General features: G+C 37.9%; 1 protein-coding gene across 3 annotated transcripts in view; it reads right to left on the bottom strand.

Moving 5' to 3' along the window:
- The window catches only part of LOC139119200 (F-actin-monooxygenase MICAL3-like), an 81104-nt gene that overhangs the window by 3222 nt on the left and 52187 nt on the right, over window positions 1–25695 (bottom strand). For 2 of the 3 annotated variants that reach the window (XM_070682887.1, XM_070682896.1), the window contains 11 exons: window positions 23622–23820; window positions 23162–23244; window positions 22483–22775; window positions 21094–21254; window positions 16904–20449; window positions 16209–16366; window positions 10329–10352; window positions 4866–5079; window positions 2831–2930; window positions 1924–1997; window positions 211–325 (listed from right to left, as the gene is read on the bottom strand). In XM_070682887.1, the coding sequence (XP_070538988.1) occupies window positions 211–325; window positions 1924–1997; window positions 2831–2930; window positions 4866–5079; window positions 10329–10352; window positions 16209–16366; window positions 16904–20449; window positions 21094–21254; window positions 22483–22775; window positions 23162–23244; window positions 23622–23820 (4967 nt within the window). The remainder of the gene's footprint in view (window positions 1–210; window positions 326–1923; window positions 1998–2830; window positions 2931–4865; window positions 5080–10328; window positions 10353–16208; window positions 16367–16903; window positions 20450–21093; window positions 21255–22482; window positions 22776–23161; window positions 23245–23621; window positions 23821–25695) is intronic. The other variant, XM_070682893.1, reaches the window with a different exon arrangement.

Raw genomic sequence — 25695 nt, 5'->3', positions numbered from 1 at the left:
ACACTACAATGTGATATTCTGTAAGCATGCAAGTGTTTGAGGAAATTTTACACAATTGGTAAACAAAAATGTTTGTCGGCAGAAAAAGAAAGCGGTAAAGTCCTTTTCAAATACTATGCTTTTCCCAATGAAAATCTCTAGAAAACCTATGTGCACTTGGACACAAAATAAAGAATTTAATTATTTTGTCCTTACAACAGTAAGACTTACTTGAGTCTTTCTTCCTCTAATAGAACAACCAATTTATCTCGCTGCTCGACCACTTCAAGCATTTCTTCAAGAAGTTTCTTCTCATGATCTTGGTCCTCTTTTGTTTTCTTGGTGTCTGGAAAAGAATGGAGGTGAAGGCCATGATAGCATCTTCCTGCACATTCTTCACATCAATTCTGCTGTCGCCAAGGGTTATAAAAATATATAGAACAGTGCAAATCCAATAAGCAGATATTAGGTGTTCTTGAAAATGTGAATATTCTTCAAGAATAATTATATAATCGTTTATCACATTAATCATTGGGCTCAGTGATTATGCAAAGGGTTTTACTCTGAATAAGACAGGCTTTTTTGATTTATTTTATTGAAAAGATCCAAGGGGAAAATGCTGTAAAGGTAACTATAAATGTTTAAAGCTTCTGTAAAAGTATGATATTTGTCAGCTACAAAGAAAAAATTTCACTGTGGGTTTCAATTCAGTGCTACAATTCTGTATGTGAGACAGACACATTGTATGTACAATGTAAACAATTCAATTAGCTTGGGTATCACCATGCATGATTTCAAAGTCACCACCTCCATGATTAGTTATATTAACCAGCATGGGGCTGCTGTGTCTAGACTGATAGCTGAACAGTTGATTGCACTTGATCTACAATGTATCTGTTTTTAGTAACAATTACAGCTGAAAGTTAGAAGATGTTTGCTGAAGCTAAAAATGTCTCACACACAGAGTTGTGGCACCAAAGTGACAGCCACTGTGGAAAGTTTGTGATTATACAGTTGTGACTTCCCTATTGAAGTAATGCAAGCTCAATTTCCACTTCTATCCAGGTGCACTCAATGAATATTCACATCCGGAAAGGCAAAACAGAAAGCACAGCAACTTGTGTCTGATGGCACAGGAGCTATGGGCAGTGTTTTCGTCAAACTGCACAATAGGGGGATTACTGATGACGCAGCCATTTGCATACACTGGGCGGGAGTTTTTGAATTCTCATAGTATCGCTTTGACCGTATGATAAATTTGAATAATCCTGATGGGCACTTTTGTGACATATGCAAAGAGGGGTCAAATGGTCCTACAGGGAACACATTTTGCAACATACGCGTTCTCCGACAAAATATGGCACATTTTTTCAGTTTATTTTCAACTCAAGTTTAGTCGCTATATATTCAAAGACATCATATGCAAGATTCAATGACAATGAACGCCTGAAACATGGCAAAATTATGGGATTCTTGGACCAAACATGGCACGTCCGATCAGTAGCGTGGCTTTTTTACATTTGCATAGATTTACGATAATCCGGTCTTTACAGGGGGAGTTCCTGTTTAAGGCTAGTACCCTGGTAAATGTTACCAGATTCCCCAGCAATTTTACCAGGGTTCCCCTTGGTACATCAATGCAATCAGATTTAGGGACAGCAGAAATGTTACCGGGGTTCCTAAATCATTTACCAATGTTCCAGAATCTTAGCAAAAGTACTGATGGAATCCTAAAGTAGAGTACAGTGAAAACCATTTAATCTGAACCCTGTCTTTACTGGAAACCTGTCATTACTGAACACCTTTTTCAGTCCCTTCCGCATAGAATGCCATATTTAAGGAACCTCTATAAACAAAACACCTCTGTAAACCGAACAGTTTTCGCAGTCCCTTTGATGTTCAGTTTAGACAGGTTTTACTGTATAAGGATAATGTAACACTTACCATCTATGGCCATTCTTTCTCTCAGTTCCTGTTGTAGCCGGCTGTGTCTGTCCTCCAGTTCCAGTTCTTTTGCCCTATGAATCACACAAAACTTATTGCATCAATAAAACTTTGACAATACTGATGTCAAAAATGTGCAATAACTAAAATTAAACATACTGTTTCATTCTTCAGAAAGTTAAAGTTAAAACTCTATTGTACGGTATACTGTGATGTGTAACTTCCATGATTTACAAAGGACACATACTGTCTGATTTTACGCTCATGGCATTCAATATGCCACATTTATGACTCATCATATGATTTACACTTTGCATAAATATATAGATTTATAGTTAAGGTAGAACGTGCCTTGGGGACAGAAATTCTTCTGAACCACCACTTAAGTCTCATTTTAAAGCTCTTGATGAAGGAAAACTTAACCATCTTAGCTTTTCAAAAGTGGAAACTTTTATTTTTTTGCTATAGAGTTAACACAGGGATGGCTGCCATTTGAATGTCAAATATCGGGAAATCTTAGGTAATTTGTCTTTTTAGTACCAAAGTCTGCACCGTGACCCCTGATTTTTTCTTGGTTTAGTAAGAGAATGATTGAAAGTTTCATTGAGGAACGTTTGACCAAAAGTTTATGTCTTTAAATTTACTTTCGAGGCGCATACTACCTTAAATAATCAAGCATTAAAGGACAAGATACCACAAAACAAATCGGAATGAGTTAGTCACATGGAGGTAAACTACTTGTCAAAATACACATTGTCGAAGATCAGAATATTTACAGATTCACCTATGTTTTGAAAGGTACCCATCACAACTCAAAGATACTCTCTTCACAAAAGAAAAAATGTCATTTTCCGAAATATTCATGCTAGGCAAAATATCATGAACGTGCTAGCACTGGATAACTTACTGTATTGTGAGTTCCTGTTCAAATCTGACAAGAGAATTCTTTTCATTGATCAGTGAGAACCATTCTTGCATCAGAGTGCCCTCATCGTCTTTTTCATCCGCTGAAAAGATGGTAAGCAGAGGAGACTGGTAAGTACAGATGGACTTATTAAGGTAGAACGCACCTCGGGGACAGACATTCGGACTCTCAAACTTTTACAATTCTCTTCTGATATACCACATGTGGGGGTTCATTTTAAAGCTCTTGGTGAAAGAAAACTTTTTATCGGCTTAGTTTTTCGAAATTCGAAAATTTTATTTTCTCTCATAGAGTTAACACAGGGATGGCAGCCATTTTGAATTTCTAATATCGGTAAATCTTGGGTTATTTGTTTCTCTAGTACCAAAATTTGCACGGTGACCCCCTATTTTTATTCTTGATTTTGAAAGAGAATGATTGAAAGATTCCTTGAGGAAAGTTAGAGCAAAAGTTTAAGTCTTTCACTTTCGAGGTGCATACACCTTAATATATCATGGATACAAGTAATATAGAATTACAGGGCAAGTAGCTGTAACTGTGACTGGCATCAAGTAAAATGCACGGTTCCTGTTAGCCAAATCTAATCGTACTGTGTTCATCACCAATGATCACTATGTACTATACATTAACCCTTTCACCACTGTGGTTTGGCCCGATCCCATTGTTATCAATGGTGGTAGTGGACCTGTTTACAGGAAATTGGGGGTGAACAGGTTAAATGTTCCATCAGACTTACATATGCACTAGTCCCATGGAACTGGATCATACTACCGTACTCGTCCGAGTATAAGCCCCTGCTCGTGTATAAGGCCCTACTGATTTCAGATGATTTTTGAAAATGCATTACATCCCTGTATAAGCCCCTACCCTAGTGTAACTCAAATACAGAAAGGTTAGGAGAGTATATTTGGTCATTAAACTTGATAAAATTACTTTAGATAAAAAGAAACTATTAAAAATATTAAAACAATGGAAACTGGAGTTCCCTCGACAGCATTGTAAGGAAAATGACACGTTTTTCCAATACTTTCTTGATTCTTTGACCCTGCTCACCCCTGTCCCCTAAATAGAATAGTCTCTCTCATGTCGGCCATTGTTCATTTCATTCATGACCATTATGTTTTCATCCTCTAAACATGCAGTTTCTTTTGTTTGAAGCAATTATCCTTTCATTTGTGAAGACTTTCCTGGTGACTATTACAATTTTCACTGCTATGTTGTTGTTTTAACAAGATGTAGACAGTTTAATACTGGAATGTTGAGTTGCCTTTCCGTGTAGGCTGTACATGCCAGTTCACATTACTGATACTGTTGATTAGCACCATACATGACGTCTTTGTTTCAAGTTTAGGGGTTTTTTTGACGCTGAAATTTCACCAAAATGTCACTTCTGTATTCAGAGATTGTATAATCAATTTCTTTGGATGTGTAAGTCGATTTTGAACGCAATAGAAAGATCAAGTGGTGTTGAAAAAAATCGTGCATAAAATTTGCATAATTAGCGTCCATTGCAGATTACATGGGGTTGCTCGAGTATAAGCCCTCCCCTAGTTTTGCCGTCGTTTTGTGTTGCCGAACCGGGGGCTCATACTCGGACGAGTACAGTAGTACAGGAACAAGTGCGAGGTTTAACATTGAAACCTGAAATCTCAGTAGTTCCTCTTTAGTTACGAATGCCATCATGCAGTCATTCATATGTCTATGTACCTGATACAAGTTTAGACATTAAAACCAAGATAACACCGTTTCAGTGTCTTATGCATACTTTTCATCTTTAGCAAATTTCAACAGTATCTTTCGATATCTATCTATCTTAATGTTTTTACAATGATGATCAGAAATGGTCAGTTAAGCTATCATACTTCAGTTCCATGCAAATGACTATCATGGGCAGCACAGACTAGATAAACTGCAATCTTAGAATTCAATTTTAGTAGTTACCTCTTCTCGGATCATGTAATTGTATTTCAATGCAAATTTCAAAATATGTCCATAAAATGGTCAACAATATACTTACAGCTTTCACCACGGAATGACTTCTCAAGTTCCACACCTCTGTCTTCCAGCATCCTCTGTTTGACTTCCACTTCTTGAAGATGTCGTTGAATCTCCTGGGCCATGCGGAGTCTCCTCAATTCTTGCTGCCTGTGTTGTTTTCTAGCTGCCTTTTGCACTTTCTTTGTCAGTTTTTCATTCAGCTCTTCCTCTGTAAACTTTGCCGAAGACTTGTCCTGTCATGAAGATAAAAAAACTAAAATGTCAAGCAAGTCCCCTGTTTTTATAGTGGAACATGTCCATCACAATTGGGTTATCCTATTGCTTGTGGATCATAGTGATGCCAACCTATGAAATGAAACGTTGTTATTACGTCATGCATGTTAAAACTCTGGATATGAACCGGATGTAAAACACTGCAGAACAGGCTAAAAAATCCACAAAGTGATGGCTGACTTTTCTTCAAAACCTTGGGTGGTCTAGTTTTGTAGCTTTTTATGACTTTGATAGCTAGGGAGCCATATTTGCTAAGAACTCCCCAACCTGATATCACATCTGGGCGTTGAATCTGAATATTGCATCTGATTGGCTAAATTTTCACCTTAAGCCCATCTTGGTTTTGAAAAAAAACCCACACATTTCACTGAGTGCATTTTCAGATTTTTGACACTGAGGAAAATGGAACAATGAGCTCAAAGAAAATTAACACAAAACAGAGGATAAAGGGACACAGGATTGCAGGGATTTCAAGAATACCGCATTCATATTTTGAGATGTTACTGACTACCATGCAAACTAAATTTTACCAATGATTTTCAAATCAATAACATTTTGCAATTAAAATTATTTGTTTATATTAAATCCAACTGACAACGACATGTTAATGTACACCGCATCAACACAAATGCTCTCGTTTTAAGTGACTGAACAATTCTCAAAATTTATTTTATCATTTGAAGGTGATTGCCATTTAACTTTGTAGCCACGATAGATACAGTGCTTAACAAAGACCTTGGGGTTATAGACCTGTACACTGTATTATCATAAACAACATTCTACGAAAAAATGAGAACATTCTATGAACAAATGAGCAATAATAATAACTCTGGTGTTTGTAGATCTATTACAAATATAATTTTTTCAATGGAAAGTGATTTTTGAAAAAGAATCTTCACAGCCGTGGTAGACACAGAACTTGTTTTTACAGGAAATCTGGGATTACATATTGTTATAAAGAAACATTCTACAAAACTAATGAGTGTGAAAAAATAGACATGGATCTCCTCCAGTGTATGAACATGTAATAAAGTTTGTTGAAATACACCAATCACCACACATAAAGAACACAGAATGAAAATATCACAAACATATTCTCAAGGTATAATATTCACAGTAATTATATGAAAACCATATCATGATACAATGCCATTGTTTTTACGCTGAGAGATCATTCCAATCTTGGAAAAAATAGGGATGAAAGAGTGAGCATAAATGAAGGGCAGGTTGTTGTAGTTCCCTTTCGTTGTAAATAATTATGTCAATTCCCCTTTGTTGTAAATAATTATGTCCACACACACTCGTCAGAAGATGACTTCAGCTGGAATAACAGAGAATTGTGCCTCTCACATGTATGACACTTGGTAATGAAACCACCACCCAAATCTGTTCATTGGTAAATCAGCATAGGACGAGTTCATACAAGTCTATTGACTGAAGTGCAACATCTGACATGGCACACGTAACATCGGGCACTTTGATAAGACTTTGGGAGTAGAACAAGAAACTGTTTGACAAACATAATAAAAAAAAATAATGGGAAATACATCAACAATTACAGTTACAGCGGTGTGAGTTGAACTGTTGGCAATACAGAAACTAGACAGACTGTCTAACTTGAGGAGTTGCCAACACTGATATGTAGGTGTCACTATCGTCTGGCGGTAATATCAGTCAATAACAAAGAAATCAACTCTGCGAAAGTTGTCTGGAAGGAGGTCAAACATAGTCAAAACAACACCATGCATCCACACACATCCAGCTAACTGTACAATATGCATTCATTTGCAAGCCTCTTTTGTGCAGATCTGGTTTTGTTGTTTTGACTACATCTGACCTTCCAGACAATGTTTCAACTTTCACAGACTTTATTTCTTTGTACTCAACTGATATTACCGTGAGAAGACAGTAACACCTGACAGTGTTGGCAACTCCTCAATTTAGACAGTATGTTTTGTTCAACGCAAACCCTTTTATGTAATTTAAAAACATCAATCAGCCATCCTTATATGAGAACAAAACCATCACTGGGGAATTGAACATAAAAAGTGTCACTTTCTGCAATCGTTGAAGTAGTAATTTACACCACCTGGATATTATTAGTGCACTAAAATTCCCATTCTTATTCTCTCGCAAAAGTCATCCTAAAGTGCCCAAAAGCTCTGTATTACCATTTTTGAAGTTAATTTGAGATAGTATTGAAGACTCAAAAATGAAAGTCTCTGAAATTGCTGGTACTTGAAAACTGAAGAATAATGCACATTTTAGAATATTGAAATGCCACTGTTATGAGTGACAAACTGCATGCTGTTACATTTTACAGTACTCTAAGACTTATTCACCCATAAAATAATGGACTAGGAAAAGCCAATGCTGATGACAAGATATCTTTTTTCAATCTCAAAATGGACCTCTCTGATCTATTTACACACCAAAAATAACTCTACAGATAAAGTACCGCTCAAAGCTTCGCTTTTTTAGCCTCATTATCGTTTCCGTATCGTTTCCGCATCGCCCAACCCCTAATCCAACATCGCTCACTCGGTTGTTTCGTATCTTTAACACATCGTTTCCACATTGTTTCCGCATTGTTTCTATATCATTTCACTAGCGCATTGCCTCATTCCCGCCCATAAAAGGTGTGTCCTTTTATTTTAAACTTGCATCGCGTCAAACAATAAAAAGAACGATAAGCGAACGATTTATTTTTGCAATATTCGCGACTGCAAAAATCGCGATCTTTTGACGTTGCAACCATGCATAATCGCTCACCATGCTCACTCACTGCTAATTTACACGACCTTTTGCCATGACCTCTCTTAACAGCTGAGCAGGCCTGCTGTGTCATGTTCTTTTCTCAACAACGATGTTTAGAAATGCGGAGACATGGCACAGCGCATTTTTGTAAGATGTAATAGAAGCAATGGTTTTGTCGAAAGTTCTGAAAAAAAGAAATCAGAGCACATTTTCACTTGGGTCGACATGAGGTCGCCACCATGTCGATCGACTCAATTTCTTCTTGGCTGCACGGAACTCAAAGACATCGGATATGAGCATGAAAAATCGATGTCATTTCGTCAAAAGTCAGCAAAAATTGAGAATGTAGACAAAACTTCATTTAGTTGAAGGTAAATGATCGGTTAATAATCATGAATTCGAACGTCTCGGACGATGTGGGTACGTGATTTAGAGTGATCGGTGCGGCGTGACACATGTAGGCCCATTTTTTCAGATTTATACCGTATTCACACGGTGCAATAGTTTGCTAAAATTAATTTTATTTTTGATGGATAATTGGTTGCGGAATGTAACTCTAGAGTATGAATTGCGTAGCAATTATTGAAACACTTGGAAGTTCCCACTATCAGACTGTTATCAATGTGTTGTGACTAAAGGTCACGGACTTCCTTCTACGTCACAATTTATTTACGTCAATCGGGTTTAAAGGTCACTGTGTAAAGTGTTAGGAGAATTCATGGCGGCATCACCGTATGTGTTAAACTAGTATATGATACACTGCAGTTATTATTTTAGCAATTGTCCTTACTTTGTACAGCCAGGTTTTTCTTGTGCGCTTTCACGGACGTACATGTATTTACACGTAAAAATACTAATTTCAGTCATATAAAATGGTCATCCGCATACAGTACCGCACATTTCTGGGTTTCTAGTCAGCGGAAAAGTTGTCCCACGTCATTTTTTGACACTTGTCTCATCGGGCAACCGGTACTGGTGTTTCATTTGCAGTTGCCCGAACGCGACTTTCACTTGCAACCGTTAATGTCTGTCCCTGGCAGAGTGCTATCTTGTTACAAAAATGTTCGCAAATAAAACGGTATACAAACTTCATATCAAATAAAAGCAATTTGCAAGAGTAGCGAAGCAGCATTTCATGAATGGACAATGTCGGACACATGTATTTGATCTTTCATTTTGTATACCTTTTCTCTCAAAAACATCGGCAATGCCAGGCGGCGAAATTTCCGAAGACGGCAACTTTGCTGTTGCATTTTTGAGTGAATATGCCGTGGCCAATTGGGACCATGAAATTGACTTGATACGATGCAGCGGCGATGTAAGGCTGATACGATGCGGCAGCGATGCAAGGCTGATACGGAGGCGGTAATGAAACGATATAGAAAATAAACAAACTGAGGCGACAGCGATAATGAGGCCATGTCAGAATCGATACAGAGGCGATCTAGCGGTGATAGGGAGGCGATCTGAGGTGAAGGTTTATGCATACTTTATCTGTATCATAGAGCCTTTATCTATTCCATTATCCCTTGCATCATTTTTAAAGGGATAATAGTAGTAGCTTCTGATATTTCTATCTGGATATTAACAACTCAAATTTTGTACATCTGTTCCAGAGAAAGACAACATTACATCCTGCCCAAACACCATGTGTAACATTAACTTTTGACAAGTAGACAGACTGTATCAACACGCTGGCAGTGAACTCAATTTGCATTCACAGCCCCTTTATAGCCACAAGCAACTTTTCACTTTTGAAAGTCTTTTCAATGTTTTCCTCTATGTATAAGCTACTTCTGTTTCTTCATCTTCTCCCAAAAGCACATGGAAATATCCAGTATGTGACTTTATCTCATGGTCCACAGACAGGAGTTGCATAATTCCTTGTTGATAATGTGTAAGTTCATTTACCAAAAATAACAACACCGAAAAATCATCTATGGTGCAAATTGCCTTGAGAAGCCAAATGTTGGATATTTCAGCATACTATAATGTGTACAAGAAGACACTGAATCATCACACAGAACACCAAGTCATTGTGGATGACATAGTCCCCCCTGTCTCTTTCTGTTATGGATTGATTGAAGACCTTAACTGGTAATGAACCTTCAAGGCAAATTATATGTCTGACATACCGGTACTATTCAATGAAACATGGTTTCAACAGTCACCTGACAACTGAATGCCTTCATACGTAAGTTTAACCTACAGAATAATCTAGATGTATCAGATGTATAATTTTCTTGAGCGACATTACTGTATGTAAGGAATACAGGGGCTGGAGGGACAAGGGGCAGCTGGAAGGTATTTACAAAGGGAAAGGTATGATGTGTTACACATTTTTGAAGACTTGATTTGTTAGTGGATAGGTAGACACATGTACAGAGTGGAGAGAACGACAAAACAAAATGAAACAAAAGAAAAACAAGGACCAAATGGCATGATGGGGTACCTTAGATTTCCTGCGTTTAAAGACCTGCAAATAGAGCATAGTTTGGTTATTGGTTAGGGTTAGGGATTTGTGCAGACACATAGGCAGCGCAAAACAGAAATGTTTCAGTTCGTGTAGTACCATATAATCTGCTATCCAGAGCCAGTTTCTTTGTAAACTGGACATCAAACAGAATGCACAATATGAGAGTGAATTTCTTGACCAATGGAATAGTGGTTGTGGTTTTCAATTTTGACTTTTATAGCAGTACATTTTATGACAAACTTGTAAACTTTTCCATATTTTCTGGAGCAGTGAACTAAAGCCATCATGCTATTTGTATTGTTAATTAAGATACCAGTCACACAAAAAAAAGCTTTTTCAAAAAGGTACCAGCTATGAAAATGGGCCATTTTGAAATGATGTTACAAATTCTATCGTAGCAATTTGGCAAAAAATATTTCTCTGAAATTTCTAGCTTGACTTGAGGAATTATCACTCTTATTTCAAGAACCACAAATGGTCCTTTGTCAAAGGAATGTTTTGAAGAAAAGCGAAGTATATTACACAATAAGGGTTCTGAACACGAGCTCCTGCAATAAAAACGTGTCCAAAGGCGACAGAATTTGCTGCAAATTATGTTAGCATTGGCCAAAACTGAACACAGGGTGCTATCTTAAGAGACCAGTGTAAAATCATGATCTGCACTGAAGGATAGCGAATACTGTATTTCATAACTGAGACTGATTTCGACAGAGACATGGTCTACGACAGTTTCAAAGCAACATCACATCTACAATGACTACAGTATGAAGGATGTTTTCTACTTCAGACAGTCAGCTTGTGGTGGACTCTGAAAAAAATGGTTGCATGACAGTATGCAAAAATACAGTCACAGAATCTGCGCACAAAAACCAAAAGATGCGGGAAAGCACTAAAGTATAGTCACACTTCGAGGTTGCCAATAAAAAAAGCTCACACCATGTTTGGATACATTTACAATATACATACATTAAAGGGACAAAGTCGGCCAGTTTTCATGAATTTTATTTGATGCGAGATACTACTTACATTGTTTGGCATGTCGAAAGATACTGAATGAATGAGTGACCACGAATACTAGAATATTCAACCCCGGTTTTAGACATGATCAATGAAACAATCGTAAAAATCAATTAATGGTCATGACCATTAATTCATTTTCACGATGGTTTCATTTATCGTGCCTAAAACCGGGGTCGAATATATGCATGGCCACCCATTCATTCAGTATCTTTCAACATATCAAACAATATAAGTAGTATCTCGCATAAAACAAAATTAATGAAAAATGGCCGACTTTGTCCCTTTAAAGGCAACTCTGTCACTAAAACTTGCTCACTGGATGACCACACACGCCCATTTCACACAGCCATTTTGTCACTAACTGTCAAAGCACTCTATTCCTCCTTGGGGAACATGTATAAAAGCATACAATATGCAAAAAGGTCACATGATGTATCAACAAGTATGGATTTTTCACACTTTGGCTAGAACAGAAGGGGCATGCTTTGAGGGAAAGTGGCTAAACTTTTGATGATTTTTGTCACTATATTTGTTTTGCATATCAATTGCAAGGTCATGTTCAAATCCCACAAGGCATATTTAAATATTATTTAGTTTGTCAACACAGCATCTGCATGCGGAAAATGTGCTGTTATTGTTTACATTTGACTTCTGGTCCAGACCAGAATTCACTGTATCAACGATAGCGTCAATGACACTGTAGCTCCCATCCTGGACTATTTAGTGTTTGTTCTCTGGTCAGATATTTGAACATGTGTGAAAGGGATAAAGTGCATGAAGTGAAAATACTTAAATAAAATGTACTGGAGACAGTGAAATATGTTTAATGTAATTATTCAGAATATAAAATGGAAAAAATACAGAATTAGATATATCGAATACTGTGATACAACCATTAACTCAACAAGTCATTTACAATGACATAGTCCCCACTTGTAATAGGAGTATTAGTCTTGATGGGGCAGGAAAATGTGGGTGTCATTAAGAAGTATCACTGGAGTGTATATGTTGAGATCTATGGGCACATAGGTCTATGTCGTTGTTCCCAATTTGAAACACATGAGGCATGTCTAAGTTATGGTTCAATCGGGAAAAAAGATCAGACCTCTAGCAGTATTGGCCAGCCAAGAAATACTATGCGCATTATAAATGAGGTACAAGATGTGACATCTTAAGGTCTAATATCCTATCAAAATTGCAGGGTTAGAACTTGTGGTTACTGAAATATGTATATATATATATATATAATCAAGGTCAAAGGTCATCGAGGTCACATGACATTTTGAAAAAAAAAATTATATTGCTAATTAATCCCTATATGCCAAAAAATCAGATCTCTAGCTCTATTCGCTTGCCCAGAATTAGATGTGTACATAATTAATGAGGTAAAGCGTGTGTTGTCATAAGGTCTCCCATCCTACTAAATACAAAGGACATAGCACTTGTGTTTACTTATTTATTGACATAAACATATATTTTAGGTAAAAGGTCATCGAGATCACATGACATTTGGTCAAAAAATTTCTCTCCTATAGTTATCCCTATATACCAAAAATCAGACATCCAGCTCTATTGGCTCGCTCAGAATGAGATATGCACATAATTATTGAGGTACAATATGTGGCGTCATAAGGTGTCCAATCATACCAAACATGAAGGGTGTAGCACTTGTGGTTACCGAGTTATGGAAAAATATGTATATTTGAGGTCAAAGGTCACCGAGGTCACGTGACATTTTGTCAAAAAAAATTGTTTGCTAAGTTATCCCTATATACCAAAAATCAGACCTCTAGCTCTATTGGCTCACTCAAATTAGATATATGCATAATTAATGAGGTACAATATGTGGCGTCATAAGCTGTCCCATCATACCATACATGAAGGGAGTAGCACTTGTGGTTACTGAGTTATGGACAAATATGTATATTTGAGGTCAAAGGTCACCGAGGTCACATGACATTTTGTCAAAAAAATTGTATTGCTAAGTTATCCCTATATACCAAAAATCAGACCTCTAGCTCTATTGGCTCGCTCAAAATTAGATATGCACATAATTAATGAGGTACAATATGTGGCGTCATAAGGTGTCCCATCATACCATACATGAAGGCTGTAGCACTTGTGGTTACCGAGTTATGGACAAATATGTATATTGAGGTCAAAGGTCACATGGCATTTTGTCAAAAAAATTGTATTGCTAAGCTATCCCTATATACCAAAAATCAGACCTCTAGCTCTATTGGCTCGCTCAAAATTAGATATGCGCATAATTAATGAGGTACAATATGTGGCGTCATAAGGTGTCCCATCATACCATACATGAAGGCTGTAGCACTTGTGGTTACTGAGTTATGGACAAATATGTATATTTAAGGTCAAAGGTCACCGAGGTCACGTGACATTTTGTCAAAAAAATTGTATTGCTAAGTATCCCTATATACCAAAAATCAGACCTCTAGCTCTATTGGCTCGCTCAAAATTAGATATGCGCATAATTAATGTGGTACAATATGTGGCGTCATAAGGTGTCCCATCATACCATACATGAAGGGAGTAGCACTTGTGGTTACTGAGTTATGGACAAATATGTATATTTGAGGTCAAAGGTCACCGAGGTCACATGACATTTTGTAAAAAAAATTGTTTTGCTAAGTTATCCCTATATACCAAAAATCAGACCTCTAGCTCTATTGGCTCGCTCAAAATTAGATATGTGCATAATTAATGAGGTACAATTTGTGGCGTCATAAGCTGTCCCATCATACCATATATGAAGGGTGGTAGCACTTGTGGTTACTGAGTTATGGACAAATATGTATATTTGAGATCAAAGGTCATCAAGGTCACATGACATTTTGTCAAAAAAATTGTATCGCTAAGTTATCCTATATACCAAAAATCAGACCTCTAGCTCTATTGGCTCGCTCAAATTAGATATGCGCATAAGTAATGAGGTACAATATGTGGCGTCATAAGGTGTCCCATCATACCATACACGAAGGGAGTAGCACTTGTGGTTACTGAGTTATGGACAAATATGTATATTTGAGGTCAAAGGTCACCGAGGTCACATGACATTTTGTCAAAAAAATTGTTTTGCTAAGTTATCCCTATATACCAAAAATCAGACCTCTAGCTCTATTGGCTCGCTCAAAATTAGATATGTGCATAAGTAATGAGGTACAATTTGTGGCGTCATAAGCTGTCCCATCATACCATATATGAAGGGTGGTAGCACTTGTGGTTACTGAGTTATGGACAAATATGTATATTTGAGATCAAAGGTCATCAAGGTCACATGACATTTTGTCAAAATATCCGAGATATCTGCGTGAACGGATGGACTCACGGATGGACGAACAGACGGACATGACCCCAATCTATAAGCTCACTGGACTTCATCCGTGGGGACTAAAAATTGTGTCACTGCATCCTTTTTGCAACATGAGTACGATGAGAAACTAAATTTTATTTTTGTGGCCTTATACATGGGAGTCTACGGAGATCTGCCTTATACATGGGAGTCTATGGACGTGTAAACTAAAAATATGCAAATTTCACCACGATTTGCCCAAATTTGGGAAAGGTCACTCCTATGCACTTCCATACCAAGTTTCAAATCAATCGGACTTGTGGTTTCAGAGCAGGAGATTTTTGACCAAAAATGGGAGAAAATTACAAAAAAATTCATGAAAAATAGCAAGTCCAAGATACTGACCCAAGATGTGCACAATCATTTCATGTCAGCCCAAAGACTTACATGCTAATTTTTCATGTAATCGCTCAGTGGTTATTGAGTTTTTTCAATTTTGACTGTTTTTACATTTTTTCACTTAATTTGCATATTTTTGGCAATGACAACTTCATTTGAACAAAATCTCATCTACAGCCCATCATCCATGTACACACCAAATATCAAGATGAAATGTACAGTGGTTTGGAGTTTTTGATGTTGACGGACAGACATACAGACATACAGACATACAGACGTACAGACATACAGACATACAGACATACATACATACAGACATTTTCCTAGCCTATAAGAATAGCTTCCATTGCCATATATACATATGGCTATGGGAGCTAACAAAACCATGCAGTTCATACATGTAAAGGCTCAGTTGACAAGCTGAATACTGTGTACCTCAACATGCTTTTGAGAACAGAACATGAAACTGTAGCTGACATTAAAAACAAAAATAGTGAAAAAGATAATTAACAGTTACATCTTCTTATGAATGGATATCAATGCCAATCATGCACATGACCTTTGACATCACCATATCTTGCAAACTGTAACTTTACATACATATTCACATTGAAAATGATCTCTTGAACTAATAATAATACAGTTGTGTCATATTTTAACATAAAGTAAAGATTCCAGTAAGCTTGAACCACATGATGCAAGAATACCTTATAACAGAGATATTCCCATTCTGTTTGCATTTGCACTTATAATTGACAGAAAAATACCTGTTTCTTCTTGTTTATGGCTTTCTTACCTCATAAAAGCATCTTTTCATTTAGTTTACAATTTCATCAAAACAGACAAAATGTATTGGGTTTATGAAAATGTTTCAATATCTGTGTAACACAACTCATTCTGACCTACTTTTCAAGAGAAAACTGACACACAGTAATCAATTATGTTCAAAATTCAAAACCCTTGTCATAAGTACAAAGATGGAGTTATGGAAGAAAAGTATAGTTCTGAAGTTCCCTGCAAAAATTTCAAAAATATTGGATTACAATCCAATTACATCAGAAAACTTCACAAAGGGTTCATATGCCGTGAGTTAGAATCGTGGACAAATGTATATCAGTATCTACCTTGAGTTTCTTGGCTAGTGATTTCCTCTTGGATTTCTTCTTCTTGTCTGATGAGTGAGATTCAGTTGGTGTAACTGCAGACAATTCGTCTTCTGACGTGTCCGAGGACAAGTCATCAACCACGACACCCCGGATGCTGTCTGTTGCACTCAGTGATGCTGAAAAACATTGTACACCAAAGATTGTATTATTTTAATAGGATTGTGCCTGAAAGTGTGATTAGGAACTTACCAGTAAAAAGTCACCTACACAATTCTGGGTACCTTATACACGATTTTGCCACCTACATGAGTTGTAAAAGTCTCAGGCAGTCAACCATATTTTCAATATTGCGGATTTCTATTGATAAAGCACACAAGATTACAGAAGCAAAAGCAAAGTTCTAGGTAAAGACAGGCATTTAACCCAAAAATGACTTTAGCTAGTTTCATGAACAAACAGAACTTTCTGCCATGACAGCAATTACATTTGTGTTAAAAGTATTTATGAGATCACAATCTAAAACTTTTGCTGTGGCGAGAAGTTGACTCTTTACCCACAATGCATTTCAATATCATGTAGTCTGTCACATCCCCTCCACCAGCAAGGGAAATAAACTTGAGAATTGTGTAAGCCTTTAATGAGCAACCCCCCCCCCCCCCCCCCCCCCCCCCTGTGTAGGTTATGGATGGGTGAGGGTTATTATGTGAACTTACAGGGTCTAGGTGGCAGTGGTCTCGGTGTACCAGCTGATGCTTTTGGCTTGACTACTGATTCCACTGGAGTCAAGTCACCATCCGACAGCAAATCATCAGAAAGATCCAACTTAGCTAGTGGGGCTTTTGTGGGAGCTTTCTTCACTGGTGTTTGTTTCTTTGCACTCCGGATCTCTCCCATGGGCATCTCATCAGTCTTCTTTTTGCTGCTCTTTTTCGATTTTGCACTATCATCGAGGGAACTAGCAGCAACTTTAGCTTTTGTTGGAGTTTTACTTTTCTCATCTAAGTTTATTTTCTTCAGCTCTTCCCTATTTTTACTTAGGGGTTTCTTGCCCTTTCTTTCCTTGGGTGATTTTTGGGGTGATTTGGGTGGCTTCTGCTCCATCCGATCTTCCTTTTCTTTCTCACTCTTCTTTGCCTTGCCGCTTTTATTGAACACTACTTTGCCATTGCCCGCAGTGACGCTCGGAGAAGGTTCTCGGCTTCCTTTTGGAGTTGTGCTGACCTTTGGAGAAGTTGTGCCATTAGTTTTCTTGTCATCCTTTTTGCCCTTGTACAATCTTGGAGATGCTGAACCTTTTTGAGGCACAGGTTTGGTGTCTTTTTGTCCTTGTGGCACAGGAAGAGGACGATATTTCAGGCTGGGTGATGCACTAGCCTCCACAGCCTTCTTCTTGTCTTGTGCTTTTGCCTTTGCAGTTCCCTTGTAATCTGAATCCCCTTTGGCTGAAAAAGTATTTTTGGTCACTGTCGTCATTGGGGTGTAGAACTCTTCATCCCAAATGCCATCATCGGGCACCACATATTTCTTTGCTTTGCCCTTCACTTTCTCCTTGTTACCACGTTTGACTGGAACCTTTGCAGGGGTCTTCTGAACAACTCCTGATTTCTCCTGGGAGACTCTATCTTCAACCTTGTCCACAGCAGGAATGTCATTAAATGACTCATCAAACGTTGTATATACCTTACCTTTGGACACAGAATGTTTTGGCGGCTGGCTCATTTTCAGAGGTGGTGGTTTCATCTCCTTTTTACTCTTTGGCACTTGAGCTTCATTCTTGTCCTCCGAGGTTTTTGAATTCCTTTGGACTGAATCAACTTCAGTTATACTGTCATTCTCTTTGGCTTTTGGAGTCATTCCCGGCAATGGTTTTACCTCCTCTCTTGGGGAGGCTGCAACAATGTCATCGCCCTCATCTCGGATGCTCTGATACTCCAGTTCCCGGGCATACATCTCAAGAGTTGCCTTGGCAGAGTCTCCAGATTCTGAATCTGAACTCATGATAGATATGTGCAAGTCCGCATTGATAGAGTCTATACTGTCCCTGGAGAACGTGGAATCAGGTTTTGATGACATTGTCGAAGTTCTTGAGGTCTTGTCCAACCCATCAAGGAAGGAGTCATCATACCTCAAACTGCTATCTGCAGTCTCAAAACTTACGTCAGTTAAATCTGTTGAAGTGTCCTTTGTGACAGCTTCATTTATTGTCTTAAAGGCAACATCAATGTCTTCAACAGATCTCTGAGACTCATTTATTTCAGAAGCTTCTCCCGATCGTGGAACATCTTTCTCTGGTGGCAGTGATGAATCTATTTGCAGGCTATCTTGTAAGTTGTCTAATTTAGAGATATTCATTAGTTCTTCTTGGTACGACTTGAGGGTGTCTGTTTCTAATGTTGAACTTGCTGTTGAAGAGGCCCCTGGACTCCTTGGGGACTCGGTGGCCGGTCCAAGGTTTTCAATGTCCGTCTTTTCAAGTTGGAGCAGTTTTGGTTTTGCACGTCTGGTGACATTTGTAATGTCCAGATTCAACTCTGGAGTTTTCTGTGGTGTATTATCAAAGTTGTCTGCAACCCTCAAATGAGCAACATCGTTTACTGCTTTGACCTCATTCCTGTTATCTGCAGCTACACCTGCACTTTCATTATCATCCCTCTCAATGGAGTCTAGAATATCAGAATCTTTACCATGAGTTGATCCACTCTCAATCAGGATTTCTCCTTCCTCTACATCTGAATCAGAGAACTCCTCATCCCTTGCAAGAGGTGCTGGTGAGGGCTTTTCTTCTTCAACCGGGCTATCAGTATCTACATCATCTATAAATGAGATTTCTGTTGGTGCTTCTCCTGGCTGAAGTGCACCACCAGATAGCATTTCCTCTTGTGTAACAAGATTTTTTCGAGCATAATTTGTCCTTGGTGTTTGCCTCTCTAAGTCAAAGTGTTCTTCAAGCACTTCCCCTTCTTCCACATCATCCACATGCACCTTCTCAAATGTGAAGATTTCTGCGATGTTTTTCTCTTCTACAGGGGTTTCACCTTTGGCCTCAAGTCTAGCCAAAGTGTCTCCATAAACATCTGCTAGATCATCCTCAACATAATCTACCTTCTCTCGAGAATTATCCTGAAGGTTTGTACTTTCAGGTTGCTCCAAATTCACATCTATATGCCCTTCCTCCACAGAGCCTTCTCCTTCTGATGGTACAGAGTCAACTTTTTCTCTTAATTCATCAGAGTCAACAGATGGTTCTCTTGAACTTTCAGATGACACCTGGGCTCTCTCATCCTTCACTGCACTGTCACTCCCTTCTTCATCGAGATTCTTTAAAGTCTCGCCATATATCTCAGCCAAATTCTCTTCAAATGCCTCCCCAAGCACCCCATCTTTATCAACCTGCTGGGATTCCAACTCTCTGGCCACAGATTCTGCATCTTTCCATTCAAGAGATACAAACTCCTCCTCAACCATGTCAAGTGATCCAGATCCATCCAGCGAACTTGTCCGATCCAATCCAGAACTCTCACCTTCATCGTCCTTAGTGACAGAACCATCTACAAAATCTACTCCTGTCTTGGTACCAACTTCTACAAGAAATTCCCCTTCACTCTCCTCACTAGCTTCAATTTCACCTTCTTCTATTTCAAGTTTAGTCTTAAATGTTGTTGTATCAAAGGTGGGTACCAGAATCTCACCATCACTGTCAGAATCTTCCTGCTGTTTGTTCCTGTGACCCTCATATGATTGTTCCTCTTTTCCTTTCTCCTTGACAGCAGCGTCCCCAGTTTCCTCCTTTCCTTTGCTGTCTGCCTCTTTCTTACTTTCTGAATCTTCAGCATCAATGATATTAGCCTTTGCCAGATCCTCTTGAGATGGAAGTGGAGGAACAGGCGGTGGCTTCTCTTCCTCTGGGAATACAAGCTTGGGAGGAGTTGGCTTCGGCAGGCTTCTTCTGCCCCACTGAGAGTGATCGGGTGGTTCAGGCTGTGTTAACCATTGTAATTTCAAGCTTGTAATACTTGCAACCTGTGCTTTATGATCATATCTTTCTTCTGGTGATTCATTCTTATCATCTGCTGCCTCTCCTTTGACCTCTGCAGCACCTGCAGCTTCTGGTTCTGTTTTCTCCTTATCTTTGGCATCTTCCAACTCTGCCTCTTCAACAACGTCAATCTCTTGCTTGGTTGGTTCTTTCCATTGTAAGTCATTTGCTTTCTCTTCCACAGGAAGAAGTTCTTCTTCACTCATATCCTCATCGTCAGACTCTGCAACACCAAAGAACATATTAAGTAAGTTCATCTCTTTTAGAACAAGTGATTCATTCAATTGGTCACAAACCCATTCACCCAAAATGCCAATTCCATTACAGTAAACATGCTTCAAGGTCAAATAGCTTTCAAAATCGTACATTTCTTTGCTGTGGCTTACGCAGGTGTATATTCATTCAGAAACCACTCTTGCTAACAGATTGGCAATTCTGCATCATTTATAAATCTTGAACCATTTAACCCATCTGGAAGAATATCGTTTTCTATGACAAAGTTTGACTCATTTGGAAGACATGTAAATGAAAATGTTGAGTGGATGTTCATCATGAGAATGAATTGATAATTGATTGCAAAAATTGAGAATGATTATCAATGACTGATTAAATCATACACAGGATGTGTTCTGAAAAAAGAATCCTTCGTCTGCTTTGTAAAAACATCTGACAATCCTTTGAAGACCTTGTAAGTAAAGCTTGTAGGGCCTGGCAACCAAGACAAAATGTACACTCATTTTCATGATTCCGTTTTCTTCAATGCAATGTCTACATTACATTTATTCTATCACATAAAATGGTGTGGATGGATCCTGTACACTTAACATAATTAAGAGCTTTATCTTAAAAGGAGGACGATTTTCTCACCATAATCTAGTTCCTCTTCCTCACTCTCATCCCAAGACTCATCATCATCTTCAGATTCTTCACCTTCAGATTCGCCGGCTGGTGGATCCAGTAAGACAGGTTTCTTCAAAAGGTATTTTTCTGGTATCTGGATAGGATCATAATCTGAACCTTCAGAATACCTGATTTGAAAGTAAAAATGGAAAACTATCAGTTAAACTATAGAGTCTGACAAAGAATGTCTAAAGAACTTAAGCAAGACCAACAGTTCCAGTGGACACTGTTGCAGGCCCACAAAGTCCAGTGAGGAACACAGCAATATGCACATTCATGCAGATACTAGGGTATATTCATGCTTTTACTAAAGCCGCACTTTTCAATCCCTGGTTCTCGCATTAGTGGAGTTCTCCTCCCTGTCAAACACATGGCCAGTACGATGTTTGATTTCTATAACATTAATTACACAAACTGATTTCAATCTTTTGTCACCTTTTGCTAATCCGGCAAACAGAGCTTATATAATCGTTTGATTGACGGTCCCGTTCAAATTGCCAACAGTCATTTATTCCCCAGCACCACAGGCGAATTTCCTTAAAAAACGTCTTCCAGTCACGTTAGAATTTGAATATAACCACTGAGTTCGATCGGCAGCAGCTTCGTGCTGACTGCTTGGCAGTCTGTCAGCGTTTTTGCGGTCGGAAAAAACTAAAAAGTGGCATTTTCTGTATCATGTGCCCTCATGTTACCTGCTTGGTGTCCACTTACACAATGAACGCCGCCATAGGTTGGCGCCCTTTTAAAGGGAGGCTCCGCCTTTAAGCAGAACTCTTAAGAATCAAGGCTGCTATAACAACTTGCAACAACTTATGTGATTATTTAACCACACTGTGTTAGAGATGGGAACGTAGCATGATAATTATTATAGAGAATTATTTGTAGAGTGGCTACAGTAGGTTGCAGTTTCAAATCCTATAGAAATATTACTGAATTCAAGGGTCGGTCTATGCCTGTTGTGTAAAATAAACAAAAAACCCTTAGTGGCACTGTTTGTTCAGATTTGACCTATTCATTACTCAATTCTGGTCGATTCCCAAAGTTTTCAATGCGATGAGAGGACCTACATACAGACACTAGGGGAAAGGTTAGTATTCAATCTAGCAAGCCCTCTTTGCTTTTGGAGTAACAAGAACACATGATCAGTGAAGAATGTATTTGGTCACTTCGTTATGTAACGCTGATGGGCAACCCTTTCATTTTACAAATAGAAATATTTACGCTATGAAGTTATGTAAGGAGCAACAGAATTACAAGCATATTTGACATCATTTACTAGTGGTATGTTACCCCTCATTACATAGCATCATCGTATAAGTTTTTTGTTTAGTTTGATTTTTGCTATTCCTGACTTACTCATCTTCAGTGTCATCATCTTCATAATCATCCGAGGAGCTTTCATAATCTTCATCCATGGCACTGGAATCGCCATAGTTATAACTGGCGACTTCCTCCTCTGTCAACAAAACGCCCATGGACCGATCCAAGGTAGAATCCAGGAAGATTCTCTCGGGAGTTGGAGCACTGTCTCTATCTGTCACATCTGGTGTCGTCTTGTATTTCTTCTCCATGGGCTCATCCACAACAGGTGACGTGGGTCTCTCTGGAATAACCTTGACAGGCTCAGCTTGTACAATTGTAGTTGTGTCCTGATAAAAACGATTGTACCACAAATGGATGCTTTTCAGAGTGCCCTGTAACTTTCAAATTTCTAAACTCGTTGCACCAATTATGAAATTTCTTGGCCTTTTCTTAAATCTGCCATAAATAGATGCCACCTATAAAATTTTCCACTGTAGCAAATCATTGATTTCAAGCTGTTTTATAAACATATCAATAGTTAAGATACTAGTATATAGAAGAATGGATTTAATTTGGCATATGAATTGGTAAGCATATTTCAGAATTTCGTCTTGAGTACATTTCTGTTTTGTTGCTATTTTGAATTGGACAACATCAAAATCTGAGGTGTGTGTATCACAAACCAATTCATTACAGGTAAAACAAAAACATCTGTATTCCATGATAATCCAACCTTTGCCTCTTCAATTCTCCTCTTCCTTGGGCCACCATCTGATAACTTGCTATACTTGAAATGTGGACGACAGAAGAACCTGCCTAAATTGGAGAAAAAGTTTTTAAAAGTGTAGTGAAGGAAAACAAAGTATACTCTACCTATCACTCTCTGCAATAATACAACAGAAACTGTCTTTTCACATTTCACAGACTTCTGGCAACAACTGCAACATTTCACACAAATAACAAAAATTCCCATTTTCTTGATTCACAGTTTAACACAGTTAAATCTTCTTTTGTATTCATATGAAATTTCAAATTAAAACCCTCGCTGATAATTTAACAATTAATCTGAACCTAAAGTATGCAGCCATGTTGAGTCTCCAATTTCTTTTTCTGTAGAAATGTGCTGAGGAAGTCTTTTTTCAAAGAACAAATGACCCTATAGAATTTATGTAGCTTGTGCTGTAGGGACTTACTCTCTTGCTTATTCTCATTTGGTGGTAGGTGGTATGCATAGTTGCCAATTCTCAAGGTGGTCTGACAATAATGGCACTTGAAGCATCCACGATGGAAGAACAGGCCTTCTGCACTCAGTCTTTCCATGACATACACTCTTTTCCCGCAGAAGAAGCAGAAATCACTTCCACCAGTAGCACCGGAATATTGCTTTGATTTCTGGGAACGGCAGAGAGTAATTGGAGGAAAGAAAGCACACAAAAACAGCACAGACACACAGAAAAGATGGCATTGAGTAGTTTGAGGAGAGAAAACACAACAACAACAACACAGACAAACAGAACACATACAGTGATTAGTGTCAACGTTTTACTGCCATAATTTTTTCCTGGAATTGAAAGAATGTACCATTACAAACCACGAAAACAAAAATTAACTTCCACCAAAGTATAAGTACATGCAAAGAAAAGTACAAGTAAGTAGAATATTCTGCAAACACATTCCAGGCACAGTAGATTTCAAAAAAGGCAAACTAAAAAAACATAAGGCAAATAACACTTGACTGAAATGGGGATTGAACTTAAAAATATACTAGGGAAGAATGTGTCAAAGGGAGATTTTCTGACATTCAACTCATTTTTTTGCACAACTTTTCTGGTCTGCTCATTGGGTGGACTCATTTTAAAGACCGCCAAGCAAAATTAATGAAGTTTTGATATTTTGTTTTGTCAAACATTGAATTTAGCAACAATTTGAATTCCAAATATTGGTTAATTTACGTTTATTTCACTTGTCCTATACTTTTGTTTGTAGACCCCCTGTTGTTAGAAAGCTTCCATGACGAAAAGTTTATAAGTGTTTATTTTGTGGTATGTAATTACCTGAAATCGTCACTGGCTACAAGAAATGTGCATGTTGATGTGTGTTAGGTGTTTTGAAAAGTTTAACCATAGGGGTAAGTAGTCTGCTGGTTGTGGGAAACACTGCACATCATTGAAATGTCCATGTTAGGAAAAAGAGAACTATTTCATAAGCCCTTTTATGTATTAACCCTTTGAGTGCTGTAATTTTGCCTGTCAAAATTTTAGCGCCACATTTTATCAATTTTTATAATGTTTTGTAATGTTTTCATATAATTTTGGACCAAATGGACATCACATTTCATTTGAAACAGATTTTTATCAAAATTTGGCAAAAAATATGAAAAAAATTGACGGGGGTATATTTTATAAAGGTCACAGAAATTGACTTTGGCGCTCAAAGGGTTAAGGCACTGGTGTTGAATGTTGACAGAATGTTTGTTCCATACAATGTTAGTAGGTATTGGACAACTTTAAATGTGTGATCTGAGTTTTATAATGACATTTCTTGAAGTGATGGATAAGTAAATGACAATGAGAGATAAGCAGGCAGAAATTCAAGCACCAAATGTTGCATTGCAGTCTCTCTATGCTTTGTCCCTTTCACCACCAAATTTTGGTCCATAACCTATTTTTTTCACAGAATAGGTTGGACTACGATAATAGTAAGTTGATGTGAAAGGATTAAAACAAGTAAAAAGTAAAGTACTTTTAAAATAATATGCATAAAAGAAATGTTAAAATGAGACACAATAAAAGCTTTAATTGACCAATTTATGAAATCACAGAAATAAGGGCATACAGAATATAAATTATATCATTTACACAGCAAGACTGTATCCATAACGCCTCAGCAAAGACAGCTGGCTGCCACAGTGATACAAATTAAAAGGGTCACAGACAGTTGTCACCATAGCTACATGCAGGCAGACAGTGATACAATCATTACTGTGAACATCTTGATAACTTTGATGCATGCCTGATGAAATATCCATGCATGCATATTTCAACAATGCTTCCATAATGATCTCTGAATATTGCACATGAAATGCTTTTAATTTTTTTAAAACCCATAAAATCTTCTCAAGGTAAGAAGCAGTCCGGTACTGCGAGGTGACGGTGGCTGAGGCGTGAGAGCGATAATTTTTTTTTATATCGCTTATGGGACTACTTTTCCATGATGAAAGGGAGAGATTTCCTTTATCACGAAGATATCCTGAGTCTGAGTGTGTCT

This window comes from Ptychodera flava, chromosome 2 (genome assembly GCF_041260155.1).
Source record: "Ptychodera flava strain L36383 chromosome 2, AS_Pfla_20210202, whole genome shotgun sequence".
In the NCBI taxonomy this organism is placed as follows: Eukaryota; Metazoa; Hemichordata; class Enteropneusta; family Ptychoderidae; genus Ptychodera; species Ptychodera flava.
Note: the sequence above shows the minus strand (reverse complement) of the source record. Positions and strands in the feature narration are given on the sequence as shown.